Below are 20041 nucleotides of genomic sequence, written 5' to 3' on the forward strand. Positions count from 1 at the left end.
AACAGGATGTGTTAGAGGTTGGAGCAGCCCTGCCATTCCTCTATCTATTAATTAATAACATTGCTACTGCTAATAAACCTCACTACTATTAATTACCCTTATGTAAGGAACATATCTGACTCGGGCTCAACAGGCTCCTGATGTCCTCTGAATGTTGGGGAATTGGGAAGTCCCTGCTGCCACCTGCTGTGGATCAGACTATGCACTATGTTCACCAGTGTGTGATCTCGTGCCTATTCTAGAGCTAGGTTCCACCGAGTTATGTGTCTTTGCACTGTTGGAGGGTGTGGGTGAGCACTGTGATGGAACTTGTCACGACGGGGGGTGCATTCCAAGCAGGAGGTGAAGTATTGGTATTGTTGCCTTTGCAGGGTGAACCCCTGAAAGCGAAATTTAGTGGCCCCTACAGGATAGTTAGGAGAGTTAGTAAAGTGACTTATCTGATAGATACTCCTGAGCGTAGAAAGAAGAAACGGTTATGTCACATAATCATGCTGAAGCAATATCATCACAGAGAAGATGATAAGACAGAGCAAGTGTGCCAGGTGGCAGGAGGAGTGGAGGAATGAAGAGACGTTAAGGGCAAGGTAGAAGGAGAAATACAGAGTGCCCAAAATGAAACTTCTACAATTCGACTAGCCAATATGACAATACTGGGACAGTTAGACATTGTGTTTTCTTATTTAGAGGAAGAACCAAGGAAAGATCTAATAAGGTTACTTAGAAAGTATAAGTGAATTTGTCGGGATACACATGAATGTACTATGTTAGCTAAACATGACGTGAGTCTCAGTGCCGATAAAACAACACCATAATCGGTTGAGCCCAGAAAAGCAAGCTCAGTTACAAACAGAGATCCAATATATGCTGGACAATCGATTGATTGAGCCTAGCCAAAGTGGCTGGAGTTCACCGGTAGTATTGGATGCTAAGCCAGATGGATCCACTAGATTTTGTATAGACCAAAGGAAAGTGAATGTAGTAACGAGGGCAGAATCATACTCATTTCCTCAGTTAGAAATTGCATCGCTAGTGTTGGCAGTGTCTCATTTCTTTATAAAATTGATCTATTGAAGTGGTACTGGCAAGTGTCATTAACATCAAGGGCTAAAGAAATATCTGCCTTTGTTACACTAAGTGGGTTGTATCAATGTCTAGTCATGCCATTTGGGTTTAAAAACACTCCAGCTCAATCCAGAGACTTTTGAATCAAGTAGTAGCTGAAGTACCTAACTGTGTGATTGATTTAGACGATGTCGTAATATATAGTAACACATGGGAAGAACATGTAAAGCAATTAGAGGACCTGTTTAAGCAATTGCAGTTGGCTGGCCAAAAGTGAATTTGCAAAAGCAAGGGTAGCTTACCTAGGTCACATTGTAGGACAAGGGCAAGCGTTGCCAAGAAAAGCAAAACTGAACGCTCTAGTAGAATTTCCTATTCCTAAAACTAAAAGAGAAATCTGAAGATTTTTGGGAATGTGTAGGTTTTATAGGAAGTTTGTGCCTAACTTCAGCACAATAGCTGTACCGCTCACCAATTTGTTAAGAAAATAGACAAAAGTGGCAAGGTCAGCAGAATGCCAAGCAGCCTTTGAAAAGCTGAAGGCAATCTTAATAAATGAACCAATGTTGGCTGCCCCTGACTTTATCAAATCTTTTAAAATGGTAATTGATGCCAGCGACTTGGGGGTAGGTGCAGTCCTATTCCAAGATGATAAATTAGGGACAGAGTAGCCGGTGGGGTTCTTTTCCAAGAAACTAAATCAATGTCAAAGGAAGTGCTCTACAGTAGAAAAAGAAACTCCAGCATTGCTGTTGTCTGTTCAACACTTTGAAGTTTATGTCTGACACGATAACAAAGAAACACTAATCTACACTAACCATAATCCACTGGTGTTCATTGAAAAGTTTAAAACTCGAAATGCGAGACTGTTTAGATGGAGTCTATTGCTTCAACTGTCCAATGTAAAGATTATTCACATTGCCAGCAAAGATAATGTGATCACAGATGCATTGTCCCAGGTGTAAAATATTAAAATTAGTTAAAGGGGTAAGAAATGCTGAAGATTGTATAAGATTGTGTAAGGGGGAGGAAAGATGAATTAAAGTAAGTCTTACATTTTTTTGTCCATGTGTCACATACCTTGTGATGAAACACATTTTTGAAATGGTATTTCATCTCTTTTAAGAGTGGAGGCACGTAAGGAACATATCTTTTTATTTCTGTTGGACTGTGGATTAAAATTACAATGGCTGCATTTTGAAAGATATGTCCACTGGAACAGGATGAGAGATATATACAATGTTGCAGTCCTGGAACAGAGTGTGCCGTGAAAGACAGGTTGGTGCCGGAAAGATTCCTAGACCACGGGAGCTGCCTGGCAACAAAGTTTTAATTGGCTCCTGACCAGGTGAGCAGGTTTTGTGTGAGAGCAGTGCAGCAGAATAGCTCCTAACTTAGAAGGAACATGACCTAAAACCTCTAAATCCTGTGTTTGGAAGATTCCAGTAATTCCACAGTAATAGCTAGCTGGTTTTTTTCCTTCTCATATCTCTATACCCTGCTCTCTCATTGAAAATCCCTGTCAAGGGGCAAAAGGGAAAAATCGCTGTTAGAGGCATTAAAAGGCAAGTGCTCAGCCAGTGAACTAAATACTGTAAGACCAACTCGTGTCATCAACAAGAACTGAAAGGTATTTGGGAGGCACCGATCAAAATCAACCCATCAAATACCGTAATCTAGTATTGATGCTATTGAACTATTTTATCCCTCCCTTAAAATCCATGCTCATCAAGCAAAGTCTCTCTCTGGGCTAAAGCCCTGCTCCGCTCTCACTGATTCCTGTACACACCCAGTGAGGTCTCATTCTTCGCATTATTTTAAGCCCTGCTCTGCTCTTAGTTGTTTCCCGCCACTCACCAAAACTCTGCCAACATGCTATGTTTCTAATCAGCTGCAAAGAATGTTATGACTGACTGTAGTGAGAAATCTTGAATGTTGATTCATACTTATTACGTAGTTAGTTACAATCACAACTTTATGTTTTTAAACTCAGGTTGTGATTAGATTGAGTAGGAATTCAAAGACTGCGTACTATGCTGGAGTACTAATGCTTAGCAACAAGGAGTGGGAGGGCGTAGGTTTGATCTGCTACTGCCTATATTTCATAATCTGAGTTGTACCAGCTAGGGAGAGGCTACTCCAAGGAAACATTTTTTTGCTAGAAGTAAATGAGAGAAGAACTGAAAGAAAAATCTGATAGAGGTGCTGCTAAGAACTTCCTGTTTATGAGTTAATCTTGTGAATTCACTGTTTGGGGATTGATGCTTGTGAGTGTGTGAAAGTAAGCAGATAAAATAGAATTCAGCTGAGACATCATGATTGAGGAGAAAAATAATGGAAAGGGTATCTGCCTTTCACTTCCATAAAATATGTTTTGAAAAATAGAATACTTATTTATGCAAATCATCTTATTTGCACTTTCTTACTCAGAATAGGAAGAAAATCTCAATTTTGCAGTTTGCGTGTGGTATAGCTAAAGGCAGAAACTGGTGCTCTAATACCCACCTCAAACTGGTGGGCTATCCCTGCAATATCGTACAAGAAAGTTTTCCACAGGAAAGAAAAATGAGTTCTTGTACAGCACCTGCACATACCAATAGTGCCTTTCACAGAACCTCAATAAGTGCCGCTTTTATGGGCTTGGGGCCAACAGTTGGCCAAGTTAATCAGAACCCTAACACTGTCTGATCCACAGTATTATATGATGTGGTATTAAACCATATAAATTCAGGCCCAGGTTCAGTGTCTGGTCAATAAAAAGTTTGCTGGTCTTAGTACTTTTACAAGATCAGCTTTACAATACTAGAAATATAAAAACAGCTCTATAATTTGCTATTAAAAAATTAAATGCATTGTTAGAAATGCTAGATTTGAGGTGCTGCTACTCTTCAGCAGTAGAGTAGGATGGTGGTAAAGGGCAAATTGGATGGTCAATTCCAATATTTTAAATCTTTCTTTTAAACTGAGTCAGATCCTTATATTATGAATCTGCATTTGGCCAGCAAACCCCATCCTTTGATCAGATAGCCAACAAATTCAGGTTAGTTTCTGGTAACGTAGTCCATTATATCAGTTTTATTTTGTTCCAAACATTTGCAGGTTGCATTTTCCTCTGCACCGTTAAAACTATTGCTAACCATCAATGGTTGGGTCAGTTTAATCCTTACATTGCGTTGCTTCCTTCATTTTCACTGAGAATTTCCATGGGCTACACTGAACACATTAACTTCTCCAATGCTGGTCTACCTCCTGTAGATTTCCAGCATTTTCTGCCCTTAGCAATAATGCTGAACTGCTACATTTACCCAGTCCCAGATTTAACTTCCTCTGAACTATTCTAGTCTCACATCATTGATTTGGAAAACTCTGGAGAGACAACTTAAAAAGGTAAACAGAAAGTTCCATTTATAGTAAATAAGAATGTCCCTTAATAGGTTGATGCAATTTCCACTCATGAAGTGAGCGCAGCATAATGCTCTGGTTTTAAGTAAAAATGATAGGCGTCCTCCTTCATTTGCTACTCATCATGCCTAAAGATTTGAATCCATCAACACCTGCCCAGAGTAGGTAAAGACACGTCTCCTCCATCTTCAAAACATCTTCAGTAGTCCTTAGTGGGGCGAGGGGGAATCACTTTGTAATTTAGTTTTATAATCATTTCATAACCTCTGTTATGTGGTTACACAAGAGAGCTAATATTATGTTTCATGATGAAGGGCCTTCATTAGCTGCATCTACTTAGCTTTACGAGGGAGGAAAATTAATTATATGCAGACGTTTCATATCAACCTAGTGATTCACATATAGTTACACTTCAATCAAATACAATTAGTTTGATTTCCATATGCGAGAGGCCAAATGGCCTTTTTCTGTGCTATATCATTCTCTGATTCTATAACCAGCATGTCTTAACTGTCTGTTTTAAAAGGACTTGATGAACTTGAATCTCTGGTTTTAAGTAAAAATGATAGGCATCCTCCTTCATTTGCTACTCACCACACCTAAAGATTTGAATCCATCAACACTTGCCCAGAATAGGTGAAGATACGTCTCCTTCAAAACATCTTCAGTAGTCCTTTGCTACACACTCACGAATAGCCTGCCTTGCCTCTACAACATGTTGTCATTTTCTCCCAATTACGTTTGCTTCAAGTATATTATGACCAAAACTAAGTTTTTTTTTTAAATTGTGCACTCCTTATCAAATTCCTTCATGGCCTCACCCCTCCCTATCTCTAATTCCTCCAGTTATACAACCCTCCCAGATATCTACACTCCTCCAATTCTGATTTTATTTGTTCTATTATTGGTGGCCAAGCCTTCAATACTGAGGCCTGAAGTTCTGGAATTCCCTCCGTCCTTTTCCTCCTTTGAGACATTCCTCAAAACAGTACTATTAGGAAGTTCCAGGATTTTGATCGTGTGACATTGAAGGTGATATGGTTCCAAATCAGGATGGTGAGTACCTTGGAAGGGAACTGGATGATGGTGGTGTACCCATGCGTCTGCCACCCTCGTCCTTCTAGGTGCAGAGCTGGCAGGTTAGGAAGGTACTGTTGGAGGCGGCTTGGCAAGTTCCTGAAGTGCAACTTCTATATGTTACACACTGCTGCTACTGTTTAAGGTGGTGGATGGCTGCTTTGTCCTAGATGTTATTGAGCTTCTTGAGTATTGTTGGAGCTGCATTCATCCAGGCAAGTGGAGAGTTTTCCATCACATTCCTGACCTGTGCCGCATAGATGGTGGACAGGTTCTGGGGGAGTCAGATGACTTACTCACTGCGGAATTCCCAACCACTGACCTGCTCTTATAGCCACGGTATTTATATGGCTAGTCCAGTTCAGTTTCTGGTCAATGGTAACTCCCAGGGTGTTAATAGTGGGGGATTCAGTGATGGTAATGCTATTGAATGCCCAGGGGAGATAGTTAGATTCTCTCTTGTTGGAGATGGTCATTGCCTGGCACTGGTGTGGTATATTACCTGCCACATATCAGTTCAAGCCTGAATGTTTTCCAGGTCTTGCTGCATATTGACACTGACAGTTTCAGTCTCTGAGGAATGGTATTGAACACTGCGCAATCAATGAACCTCCCCACTTCTGACCTTATGATGGAAGGAAAATCATTAATGAAACAGCTGATAATGATTGGGCCTACCATAAGGAATTCCTGCAACAATGTCCTCGGGCTAAGATTATTGGTCTCCAACAAACACAACCATCTTCCTTTGTGCTGGTTATGTGGAGAGATTCCCCCCACCACCCTGCCCCAATTCCAACTGACTAATTTTACTAGGGCCTCTTGATGCCACACTGTCAAACACTGCCTTGAAGTCAAGGGAAGTAACTCTCACCTCGAGAGCTGAGGGCCTGGATAAAGCAAGTTAATAATTACAATTCTTAGGTCTTTTACGCAGTTCTATATTCCTTTTCTCTCCTTCTCCTTTACTAACACTATCAAGAATTAAGTAAAAATGAGGGGGAAGCACATCCTAAGTTTCTCTGTATTGTTTAAAAACACACTTTTAAGGCAACGTGAATTGTTACTGCCTCAAACCGACATACCATACTGATGGTACACTTTTGCACTTCCATCTGCCCAGTTCCCAATCTAAGTCTTGATAATACTAAAGCAGATGGTGTTATAACTGCAGAGGAAAAGAGTCGCTACCTCCCTTTGCCTTCGAAGGGGTGGCGTATACCTTATAAAATGGAACTTTCAAGCAAACTCAATGTATTGCAATGTGCGTTTCAATTTGGATAGAGCTGTTCTTTCTTTAGCCCAAAACTACATTGACATGATGAAATACAATTTTTATTTTAGCTAAACTAAGCAGACTGAAGAATTTTGGCTGCTTGAATGTCAACCTCAAAGCAGTTAATTTATCTGCGCACCATAAAATTCCAGCGACTCTGACAAGTATACTCCTTCAGTCAAAAGGCTCACTGGCATCTATGATTTAAACACATCAATCTTTAAATTCTGCAATTCAATTGACTGAAAACATACAATCTAGCTAGACAGGGTGCAAATTACAGCAACTTTTTTCTTAAAAAGAGGCTTCTGCCTCCAGAAATGAAGAACGAGAGCCAGATGGGAAAAATGTGGAAAATAAAGAGTTTTAAGATTTTTTTTAAATAGGAAAATATAGTATTGAAAGCATATTCAAGTAGGGGAAGCATTTAAGGGAAAGCTAGATAACTACCTGAGCAAGGAATAGAAGAATATGCTTAGACAAACCAGCATGGGTAGAGGCGGTGTGGAGCATGAACACTGACATTGGCCAGTTGGGTTAAATGGCCTGTTTTGGTACTGTAAGTTCTAAGAAGGAATTGAAAAAAAAAACGTAGGATTCAAGTTAAATTTAAAAAATGGTGGGCAGAATTGTGTTTTAAAACATTCTTCAAACTGCATATTAAGTGCTTAAATATTTTAGAGCAGTATAACTACTGGCGTTTAAGTAGTGTCATTACTATAACTTGCATTTCAGTGTTGTGCATTAGCTAACAGTTTACAAAGCTATCAACTCAGATCTTTTTCTGGTAGTTTTAAGGGTTAAAATTATTTGAACAGTGCAAAGAAAGTGGTATACTAGTGCTTTATTTTTTTTATTAATACAACCACAACATTGACAGGAAGTGTAAAAGAATAGACCCACCGTTTGTTTTTTTTTTAAAAAACTGGCTTTTATTTTGCTATTAGTATTGCTGGTAACTATTTACTGATACAGCCAAAAAAAAATAACAACACACCTAGTAAACTGCAAGTGAGGCACATTCAGAACCTCAGAAAACATTTCCAATGTTAAAGACAAATCATAAAGGCAGGCAGTACATATACTAACATATGATAAATAGAAGGCATCAAATGCATGGTGGTGTTGACCACGCCAATCCGTTTATTGAGCTGCTGCCCAGCTTTACTCCTCACAAACTAAACAACTCACATTTAATCAGCAAGCTGTCTGAGAGCCAAAAGAAACCCTGCCCCCCTGCCTTTCCTCAACTCTTAGCCTTCCCTGATTAAAATCGTCATACTGTACCCAAGTATGTTAGAGCCCAATTTGGTTTACATCACTGATCCGTTTCAGAAAGTTACCAAGCTTTTATACAAAGGAATTCAACTTTTATTTTTCCAATACACTTAAAAATTTCAGTTGAGGCTACAGTATTAGCGTTATGAAATCCAATTATACAAAAGTTGAATTAAGCTACACCTATAAACAATTGTGGCAAATTCACTTCTTGGTTTGGTTTTATGTGGAGCAATACAGGCTGACAGAATGCTATTTCCTACCAGTAAGGCAGCACTTGTTGATCATGTAAAGTAGATAGGTCAAAAAAAAACTTAACAGTAATGGCTAACCAAAGTTTAGGTGCATACATGCATATTGTAAAATTGACCATAGCTATACATCAGCACACCAGTGAGCTAGGAAAGAAAAACCTTGATTGGCTTTTAAATATTGATAGCAAACGGAGCTGTCAGGAACGGTATTACAGGTAAATGAAAGGCCAGTATAATCAAGACACTATCGTACTAAGTTTAACAAACATCAATTCAAGATATTTTTAAAAATCAAGTGACTGTAAATGGGTGGTAGGGTGCACTTGGTTTGCATTTTTGCTTTATAGAACACTGCAAAAAGCCTTATGCCTAGGACGCTTAGCTTGCAAGGCAGCCCGCGTGGCCATTTCAAAGACTTCTCTCACTCCATCTTTAGTTTTTGCTGAGCATTCCATGTACCCATATGCACAAATCTTGGTGACCATCTCTTTGCCTTCTTCAGGTTTCACAGGTTCCTGTATAAGCGAGGAGGAAGAGCACGCGAGCAAAAGAGGAGGAGGGCATGAGCAAAAGAGAAAGAGAGAGAGAAAGAAAGAAAGAAAGGATTACTTCAAAAATATTATACAGAAATGTAGAATTCATATCCAAGTTTGCTAGCCTGCAAAAGGAAAATTGATATTAGTTCTAGGCATATCTACACATTCCCAACTTACTACAGGTGAGGGTCATCAAATTTAGTCATTAGTAGGGTAGATTTTTAACAATAAAAAAAAGGTCCAAAAGAACTTATTCAAGTTCTCCAAGTTTGGCATGCTGAAAATTCTGTCAACATGGAGTCCCACTGTATCTGCTGGGACAAGACAATGGATAGGCAATCAGTTACCAGAACTACAGTGGAAGTGTCAGGTGCATCAAGATCAACTTTCCTATAAGTAGTCCCCCTCTTTGAAAAATCATCCCACAGGAAAAAAGTGAAAAATACACACTGGACTGACAACCTTAAAAGCTTCTCTTTTTTTTTTGCTTGTTTTAGCATCTCCCAAAAATTTGTATCATGAAAAAACAAAACTTCAGAGTTATATTCACATAAAATCGAACAACAAAATAACAGGGAGCGCTAGATCAAAATGAAAGCAGAGAATGTGGGATATAAGAAACTTATGGCTGAAGTGGAAAAAAATAAGTTGACACTTTGTGTGAGTACCCTTTACTGATATGACTCTCAATCTGAAGCATTAGCTCATTGAGCTGAATTTTATTCATGATGGTTAAGTCCTGTCACCAGAGCTGAAAGCGGAAGCCAATCCCACTTTGGGTGACTGGAACCTTAGGGCATCATAAGCCTCTGCTGCCGGGGCTGCCATATCCAAACAAAGATGGTGGCCCACCTTCAAGAGCTACCAGGATAATCAAAGGGCCAGCAGCTCAGCAGCACCACCACTTGCTGAGGCTGCATCACTGGTGAAAAAGGCGTCCTCGAAGAAAGGTCAGCGTAGTCGGGGGCAGCTGGGAGCCTTGTAGCAGGGGTCCAGTGGCTGGGGAAAGTTGTGGAGCACTGGCAGTGTTGTTGCTATGAGGCTCCTCCAAGGGCCTTGGAGTTCCCGTCAAGGGCTCCCCTACTCCCAAAGAACCTGGTTGTCTCCCCATGTAGCAGATGGCCACCTTATGCAGGCATAATACCAGCGGAGGCAATAAGTGGCCTTTAATTGGCCACTTCAGTTTCCAAGCACTGGCAATATAGCATGCTGGCAACAAGATGTCAGGCTCCCCTCCTGTCGTCATTTGCCAGCCCCTCTACCTTCTAACCCATCACCAATGGGCTGGGAAAATTCAATCAATTATTTTTAAAAGCTGGTATTGATGAACCTCATCTCTTTCTTCCTATATTTCTCCACTAACCTGCTTCATCTTTGCCAGTTCCCTCCGTGTGTGATCATCGTTTCGCAGGTCTTTTTTGTTCCCAACAAGGATAATAGGCACACTAGGGCAAAAATGTTTCACTTCTGGAGTCCACTTCTCTGGGATATTTTCTAATTCAGAGAGAGAGAGAAGTAATAAAATAGATATGATTTTATGTTATGAAATAAAATCATAGAATGCTAGAGCACAGGAGGCAGTCAATTGGTCCATCAAGTCTGTATCAGCGCTTTCGAAGAGCCTTTTAGTTAGTCTCACTCCCAAGTTCTTTCCATTCATCCCTGCAATTTTTTCTCCTTCAGGTTTTTATCCATTTTCCTCCTGAAGGTTACTATTGAATCTGGATATATATCCATATCAGGCTGTGCATTCCAATTCCTAATCATCATGTAAAAAAAGGTTTTTCCTCATGTCGCCTCTGATTCTTTATTCAATCAACTGAAATCTGTCCCTCTAGTTATCGACCCCTCAGCCACTGGAGATGGAGTAAATAAAGTGAAACTATCTTAATCCTTACTGATTTTAAATACCTCTATCAAATCTCATTTTAGCCTTCTCTGCTCTAAACAGAACAACCCCAGCTTCTCCAGTCTGTTTTAGTATAATCCCTCATCCTTGGAACCATTTGAGTAAATCTTTTCTGAAATTGCTCCAAAGCCTTCACATCCTCTCTAAGTGCAGTATTCAGAATTGGATACATTACTCCAGCTGCAGATAAACTAGTGTTTTGGTTTAGCTTAACTTCCTGGCTCTATCTATTAAGATAGAGGCTCTATGCCTCTATCTATTAAGCTCAGGATTCCATATGGTTTAATAACTCTTTTAAGTTGTCCTGCCACCTTCAAACAGATGATTTTAAAGCTGAACCCTGCTCAGAAAAAATTATTTTTTAAGAACCTGGACTTTCATGATGTTTCTCCCCCAAGATATCAGTATTCTCGGTATTATTTTGAAAGGAGTTTTTTTTTATTCATTCATGGGATGCGGGCATCGCTGGCTAGATCAGCATTTATTGCCCATCCCTAATTGCTCTTGAGAAGGTGATGGTGAGCTGCCTTCTTGAACCGCTGCAGTCCATGTGGTGTAGGTACACCCACAGTGCTGTTAGTGAAGGTGTTCCAGGATTTTGATCCAGTAACAGTGAAGGAACGGTGATATATTTCAAGTCAGGGTGGTGAGTCTCTTCCAGGTGGTAGTGTTCCCATGTGTCTGCTGCCCTGTCCTTCTAGACGGTAGCGGTCATGGGTTTGAAAGGTGCTGTCTAAGAAGACTTAGCGAGTTCCTGTAATGCATCTTGAGGATGGTACACACTGCTTTCACTGTGCACCAGTGGTGGAGGGAGTGAACATTTGTGAATGGGGTGCCAATCAAGTGGGCTGCTTTGTTCTGGATGGTGTCTAGCTTTTTGAGTGTTGTTAGAACAGCACTCATCCAGGTAAGTGGGGAGTATTCCATTACACTCCTGACTTGTGCCTTGTAAATGGTGGACAGGCTTTGGGGAGTCAGGAGGTGAATTACTCACCACAGAATTCCTAGCCTCTGACCTGCTCTTGTAGCCGCAGTATTTATATGGTTAGTCCAGTTCTGTTTCTGGTCAATGGTAACTCCCTAGGATGTTGATAGTGGAAGATTCAGTGATGGTAATGCCACTGAATGTCAAGGGACAATGGCTAGATCCTCTCTTGCTGGAGATGGTCAGTGCCTGGCACTTATGTGGCATGAATGTTACTTGCCACATGTCTGCCCAAGCCTGTATATTGTCCAGGTTTTGCTGCTTATGGACATGGGCTGCTTCAGTATCTGAGTTGTCATGAATGGTGTTAAATATTGTGCAATCGTCAGTGAACATCCCCACTTCTGACCTCATGATGGAAGGAAGGTCATTGATGAAGCAGCTGAAGACGGCTGAGCCTAGGACACTACCCTGAGGAACTCCTGCAGTGATGTCCTGGAGCTGAGGTGACTGACCTCCAACAACCATCTTCCTTTGTGCTAGACATGACACCCCCCCACGCCCAAGACTCCCATTGACCCCAGTTTTGCTAGGGCTCCTTGATGCCACACTTGGTCAAATGCTGCCTTGATGTCTCACCTCACCTCCGGAGTTCAACTCTTTTGTGCATGCTTGAACCAAGACTGGAATGAGGTCAGGAACTGAATGGCCCTGGCAGCATCAGTGAGCAGGTTATTGTTAAGCAAATGCCACTTGATAGCACTGTTGATGACCCCTTTCATCACTTTACTGATGAGAGTAGACTGATGGAGCGTTAGTTGGCTGGGTTGGATTTGTCCTGCTTTTTGTGGACAGGACATGCCTGGAAGAGCTTGGCTAGGGTCAGGCCAAGTTCTGGAGCACAAGTCTTCAGTAGTATTGCAAGAATATTGTCAGGGCCCACAGCCTTTGCAGTATCCAGTCCCCTCAACTGTTTCTTGATATCATGTGGAGTGAATCGAATTGGCTGAAGACTGGCATCTGTGATGCTGAGGAGCTCTGGAGGAGGCCGAGATGGATCATCCACATGGCACTTCTGGCTAAAGATTGTTGCAAATGCTTCAGCTTCATCTTTTGTACTAATGTGCTGAGTTCCCCCATCATTGAGGATGGGGATATTTGTGGAGTCTCCTCTTCCAGTGACCTGTTTAATTGTCCGCCACCATTCATGACTGAATGTGACAGGATTGAGCTTGGATCTGATCCATTAGTTGAGGAATTGCTTAGCTCCGTCCATCGCTTACTACTTAAGCTGTTTGGCACAAAGTAGTCCTGTGTTATAGCTTCACCAGGTTGACATCTCATTTTTAGGTATGCCTGGTGCTGATTTGGCATGCCCTACTGTACTCTTCATTGAAACAGAGTTGATCCCTGGCTTGGTGGTAATGGTAGAGTGGGGGGATATGCCAGGCCATGAGGTTACAGATTGTGGTTGAGTGCAATTCTGCTGCTGATGGCCAACAGTGCCTCTTGGATGCGCCGTCTTGAGTTGTTAGACCTGTTTGAAATTTATCCCATTTAGCACAGTGGTAGTGGTAGTAGACGGGACTTAGTCTCCTCAAGGACTGTGTGGTGGTCACTCCTACCAATACTGTCATGGACAGATGTATTTGCAGTATGCAGACAGGTGAGGTCAAGTATGTTTTTCCCTCTTGTTGGTTCCCTCACCACTCGCCACAGACCCAGAATAGCAACTATGTCCTTTAGGACTCGGCCAGCTCGGTCAGTAGTGATGCTACCGAGCCACGCTTGGGGATGGACATTGAAGTCCCCCACTCAAGAGTACATTCTGCACCCTTGCCAACCTCAGTGCTTCATCCAAGTGGTGTTCAACATGGAACAGCACTGATTCATCAGCTGAGGGGGGACGATACCCCTCAGGTGGTTTCCTGGCCCATGTTTGACCTGATGCCATGAGACATCATGTGGTCTGGAGTCAATGTTGAGGACTCCCATGGCAATTCCCTGACTGTATACACTGTGCCACCACCCTTTTCTGGGTCTGTTCTGGCAGTGGGACAGGACATACCCAGGGATGGCGATGGTGGCGTCTGGGACATCTTTTGCAAGTACGACTATGTTAGGCTGTTGCTCGACTAGTGTGGGACAGCTCTCCCAATTTTGGCACAAACCCCTAGATGTTATTAAAAGAGGACCTTGCAGGGTCAACAGGGCTGAGTTTGCCACTGTCGCTTCCGGTGTCTTAAGTTGATGCTGGGTGGTCCATCCAGTTTCATTCCTTTTAGGCTTTTTAATGGTTTTATACAACTGAGTGGCTTGCTAAGCCATTTCAGAGGACATTTAAATAGCAATGGTACGTAAAAAGAACAGCTAAAAGACCCTCTGCAAGGAATGCAGTCGTAGGATTAAAGCCAAAGACATGGCAGGCTAACTGTAGTGTGACTGTAGAACAAGATTTTAGTTAGCACATCATCTTATAGATATTACTTTACAAGATAATGAACAATAGAGTCTGGAGACAGACCTTTAAAAAAAAGTTATCATTGGTAAGTTGCGCACTTTTCATTTGTAAAATCCTCAAATAATTAAAATTATGGCTATATATCCTTCTCAAAAATGTGGCATCACAATTCACTTTGATTTTCTATTTAACAGGCTTTAACTACTTTAAAATTCTCTTGTATTAAAATGATTAACCTTCGTTAAAAAGGAAATAATTTCTAATTATGCAAACCTGAATGATGTCTTAAAACAAACAAAATAAAAACCCTGATATATGTAACCAACGGATAAGAGAGAGAGTAATTGCTCATACCACCCAGTATAAAAAAAAGGCACATCCTTACCTAAACTGTCAGGGCTATCAATAGAAAAACACATTAGAATAACATCTGTATCTGGATAGGAGAGAGGCCTAAGTCGATCATAATCTTCCTGTCCTGCTGTGTCCCAAAGTGCCAATTCAACCTGGAGAAGAAAGTAATCAATTTTCAGAATCTTAAATGTAGAATACTTAAAATTCTCTCCATGCACTGTGGTAATATACACTGGACAGAAGGTCAAACTAGCCTTTTTCCATTCAAGAAAACAAACTTGCCCATATTCCAGCAATCCCTTCTAAAGGGTCTGCTAAGCACAATTTTCCAGAGAAGGTGAACATTGTTAGGAACTCAAAACAGTGGGTGAATGTTCTACTCAAGAATCAATGAGCTACTAATTAAGTTGACGCCGTTGAAAAATTAAGCTCAGAAGGGTATTTGAAGGCTGAAACACATTTTCATTTTGCATTGTGTGTTAGGATCAAGATTTCTCAAGTCAGATGGAGCACAAAAAAGATACAGTCTTCCTTTATTTAGTGTGCCTCAACCCACCAACTTCACATTTCTTTATATAATTCCAGTATCAAAACTAGAGACCATAAATATAAGATAATCAACAATACATCTAACAGGGTATACAGGAGATATACTTTAACCAAAGAGTGGTTCAATTGTGGAACTTGCTACCACAAAGAGTAGCTGAGACAAAAAGTACATACGCATTCAAGTAGTAGATAAGCACAAGGGACAAAGGAATAGAAGGTGCGCTGATAGGGTTGGATGAAGAGAAGTGGGATGGAGCATAAAAAGATCAGTTGGGCCGGAGGTCTAGTTTATGCACGGAAAGCTGTTTGCAAGTCTAAATAATATCTGGATCTTGACATCAATTTCAAAAACCATTCTGCTACTCCAACTCATGCACGTGAGAGGAGAAACATATTGTGGCTGCTAGTTCAAAAAAAACTTAAACGGGTACAAAAGAACTTTTGAGAATGGTTTTTAAAAAATCACTTCATCATGAAGAGAAAGAGGTTTGGCCTACAGTATTCATTCAGTTTAGGAGCAATGGTTTCCATGAGTAGTTTAGATGAGAAACAACTTATGTGGCACTCTGATCAATGCTCCATCCACCAGCCCCTTCCTCTCCCACCCCAATTTTGAGAAGGTATATTAATGTACACAAGTAAATGAGAAAAGGGAAAACTGTATATATAAGATGGATTTTGGCCTTATACAGAATGTCAGGCAACAGAATATGGTCATTAAAATCTTGTAAATGATGTTACATCTATAATGCACCAAACAATGGAACCTTCTATTGTTTACTACCAACCTGTTTTCCATCCACTTCAATATCTGCTACATAATTTTCAAAAACCGTTGGAACATACACCTCGGGAAACTGATCTTTACTGAAGACGATTAGTAGACATGTCTTCCCACAGGCACCATCACCAACTATAACCAGTTTTTTGCGTATGGCAGCCATCACTGCAAAAGGACAAAATTACAATTACATAACCACTACAGGACAAATCAATTTTTTTTTCCAGCTATGTACCATTCTAAATATCAGGAGATTTTTCTTTTAAAATGCTGCAGATATTTAAGATCTCATTCATTCAAATTCATTTAGATTTGAGAAGTTCAAAATGCAGTTGGATCTGGAGTACTACTGGGACCTCTTGCTAGGAACACCAAGGTCAATTGTAGTTGGTCAAATGACTCAAAACAACGAATTTAGTACAGACTGGAAAATGAACCTAGGGCTTCTAGTGTCCCATACAGCTTATTTCTGCTCCCAGTAATGCAATTCTCTGATAATATAGAAGCTCTGAAAAGTTTGAATAATTTTTAGATGAGCCAATATTTTGGAATACAGCACAAATAAGACAGTTGTCAATATGTTTAAATACAAATTAGAAGCGTCATTTGTTCAGGCACACATTTATTTCTTACCAATAATAAGTCCTACTTTATAGGTTTAGACAATTCTCAGCAAGGACAATGGGGTGCATCAGTAAGTTAACTGATGTAATGTCTTTGAAAAATGTGGGTGGCACAATAGCTCAGTGCGTCAGAGCTCTAGCATACTGTGGTGAGCATACAGGTTTCTGCAGATTCTCTATCTGTGAGGTTGCCAATTACGACAGCATAATTGTATGAGAATTAGTGTATGAAGGCCAGGCATTGGTGAAGGACAGAAAATGGGTTTCTGCCAGCTTGTGAGGTCCTAAAGGAAGCCTCCAGTTGCTCCTCTCAAGTGGGTGGTAATATGAAGGCTAATGAGAGTCAATCCAATATTGTGAAATATTCAGTCTTTTTAAAATGGCAAGGGGGGGGGGGGGTGGAAAGAGAGAATAAAAAACAATTTTACCACAATTCCCAGATCTCACTCAATCAATCCTTACAGTACAAACTTATAAACTTTGTAAGTAGAGATTACATCATTATTATTACTATGCTTTTGTACAGGGTAGAGAATAGCATTCTTGCATGTTGATCTAACAGTCTAAAAGCCTTACCTTGAAACACAATCTTTAGATTAAAAAGAAACTTCCAAGTTCTCAACAAGAATAATGTGGTGAGGAGTATTCAGGCCAAACCCAGATTTAAAAAAAGCTTCCCCAGCACTTCACAGAAGTTAATTGATATAAAAATATTATCTTATTCACATGCTTTTAAAGAATTGTTTCTTGCGAACAAATTTCTGATTCAAAACCTTTGTCAGAATGAATTTAGATATCCAAGTTTCACGCAAATGTATTCTCTGCTCATTCAAGGGAATAAATAATGCAAGCCAAGTATGGCACAAGATTAGAAAAAAAATAAAAGAAACCGTAGTAAACAGAATTGTTAAATGAATGCACATACAAAGCAAAATTTTCAGCTGTTGTTACTTAGAAACAGAAGCAGGAACTGCAAACAAAATGCAGAAGTATTACGTATGAGAAATATTGTTAGCATTCCACAAAAATGGGGCAGTGGTAATTATTTTTATAGTAAACTTGGACAACACTTGCCTTCTATTTCTTAAGATTCTGTGATTTGATTTTGTGTTAACTCTACAAATATAAACAATACTTTCCAAAACAGATTTTTAAAATTTTTCTTCATATCTTTCTGCTTCACTAGTAGAGCCCAAATCATCCACCCTAAAGGCAAACAAGGCGACTGCTGATTGAAAATTCAGAGATGACAGTATAGCAAACAAAGTTCTTTCCATACCACAGATTTCCATGCAAATATGTTTACTGAAACTTGCCAAAAAAATCCTTTCTATCTAGTCCCTGCAAGCCATTCCTTCCAAAACAGTTCAAACACGTTTAACCTGGTTTCTAATACTTAAATGCTCAAAACCCCGTGTCATTCTACCTTGAACCCTCAACAAATCAGCATCATTTTGAAAATGAAGTGTTCAAAATTGATGTCAGAACTTGATTTCTTTTAATGCTTTATTCATTTCTTTTTCTCCATATAACCTTAACTCGTGGGTTGCACTACAAAATGTCTGAAAACTTGCAGAATTCCGCACATTGTTCTGGCATTAGCATTGGGATCTATTGTTGCAGCTTCTTTTGGTCTGCTAAAGCAAGATGTTTTCTCCCATATGTGGCACCTTGTGCAGCCTAACCTGCATCCTTGCAGAAGGCCCTCTTTACTCCAGACATGTCAGATGGGGGCACGGGGGTGGGGGGGAGGAATAGTTCCATTGTGTAGTCTATTCAAGCCAGCATTGGTGGCGCTGGGGACAAAAAAAATTGGCTCAAAAACTCAAAAGAATGTAAGTTCTAACGTTAAAGAAAACAAGAAACTGAAGAAAAACTTAGAAATGGCTGAAATATACTTACTATTTATATTACTATGTTCTTTCGACGACCTCCAGGATCCTTGTTAGTGCCAAGCAACCCTGAATACCTGTTCCAATGGGTGGATTGCATGTCAGAACCAGAAGGAAATGGCATGCGGAACCAACAGAGTCATAAATATTAAAATAAAGTAACCACCTCCAGGCACTTCTGCTGCTAGTGGTACCACCCACTAGACCTGCGTCTGTGCAATAGGACTGAATATAAATCATAATTTCATGTATCTGTCTAAATGACAATTTGAACACTTAAAAATCAGTCTAATGTGTGAAGTGCTTTGTGGTATTCTAACAACATAACTAACTGCATAAATGCAAGGATTGCTATTCATTTGCTGTTTTCAGCTCTCACTAGACCTGTACAGGGAGAAATGGGTGCGGGTCAATACTGATTTGCAGTGTTCCCACCAACATGCTGTCAACTAATAAAAACAACTCTGCCTCTGGCACTGGAGTCTCCTATTCATGGGTCTCAAGAATTGTCACTTAGGTCTTCGATTGCAACTCATCACTCTCTTCTCTCTCAAACAGATTTTTGATCTTTCAGGGGATCAAGGAAAATGCGGAGCAGACAGGAAAGTGGAGTTGAAGGCTAAGGTCAGCCATGATCACATTGAATGGTGCAGCAGGCTCAATGGGCCATATGGTTTACTCTTACTTCTACTTCTCGTGTTGCTAATCATGGCTCATGTCATGATATCATTATGGGACAAGGTGAGGAGGCAGGCCCCAAAATCTTCCTTAGCTGGTAAGGAGACTGAACCCATGCCATAGGCTTAGTACTACACCACACCATAGCCATCCAGCCAACTGAGCTAACCAGCCACTAACCTCCATGATATCATGTGGAAAATCAAGTAATAAAAAAGATAAAGAAAACATAGGCTGTAAGATCTGCTGGTTGACTAAACTGACCATGTGCAGTGGAAATAGATGCTGGCTTCCAATATCAGACATTTCAGACATTGAGCTGAGGCGACACAGACTACACGATTAAGGAAATTGCCATCAGTTTCCTGGGTACAAGAAGCATACGGAGGCATCGCCTCCCTTACTGAGCATAGGTAGCTAAACTGCAGGTGCCTACATTTTCTATACATGTACTACCAGATGATGTCAACTCGCAACTCTACAGCTTCTAAAAGCAATATAAAATCTCAGTGCATTTACTGTGAAAAAATCAATTTAAATTTTGATCCAACTGCTTAGACACGCAATAATCTTTATGGCTTCGCCTGTGGCTGTTGTTGACTGTGACGAAGAGAAGGCAGTACAGTAATTGTTTTGACCTGCCCAAGAACACTGTTTGCTGTGGACACCAGCAATCTTCAAAACGTTGCTACATTCCATGAAGGTCTGTCTGAAGGAATGCTGGCTAACAAATCAATATAAAAGGCTGTGATGGAAGAGTTTTATAGGAATAAAGTACAGACTCGGAGAGAATGCAGATTTTTCTTCCAAAAGTATCAAAATTATACTTGGAAAATGAAAATTCTCCAGGCTTACCTAGTGGAATTGGGTTAGGTTCTCAATAACCACCAGGAATTGGATTAGGTTCTAAATAACAACCATTTTTGAAATAAACCACACAATGAGCAGCACTGCTCTCACTGAAGCACGCCAAGCTGTTTA

At 40.3% G+C, this 20041-nt stretch overlaps 1 protein-coding gene across 3 annotated transcripts in view; it reads right to left on the minus strand.

Annotated features, from left to right (window-relative positions):
* Window positions 1-7729: 7729 nt before the first annotated feature.
* Window positions 7730-20041, minus strand: part of LOC121279849 (transforming protein RhoA-like) — a 39723-nt gene continuing 27411 nt past the window's right edge. For 2 of the 3 annotated variants that reach the window (XM_041191305.1, XM_041191306.1), the window contains exons 2-5: window positions 15875-16032; window positions 14569-14689; window positions 10252-10382; window positions 7730-8867 (exon numbers count right to left, since the gene is read on the minus strand). In XM_041191305.1, coding sequence (XP_041047239.1) covers window positions 8694-8867; window positions 10252-10382; window positions 14569-14689; window positions 15875-16030 — 582 coding nt within the window. In that variant the 5' untranslated portion in view covers window positions 16031-16032 and the 3' untranslated portion in view covers window positions 7730-8693. Of the gene's footprint in view, window positions 8868-10251; window positions 10383-14568; window positions 14690-15874; window positions 16033-18392; window positions 18466-20041 lie in introns of those variants that run through there. The other variant, XM_041191303.1, reaches the window with a different exon arrangement.

Source organism: Carcharodon carcharias, chromosome 7 (assembly GCF_017639515.1).
Source record: "Carcharodon carcharias isolate sCarCar2 chromosome 7, sCarCar2.pri, whole genome shotgun sequence".
Lineage (NCBI taxonomy): Eukaryota > Metazoa > Chordata > Chondrichthyes > Lamniformes > Lamnidae > Carcharodon > Carcharodon carcharias.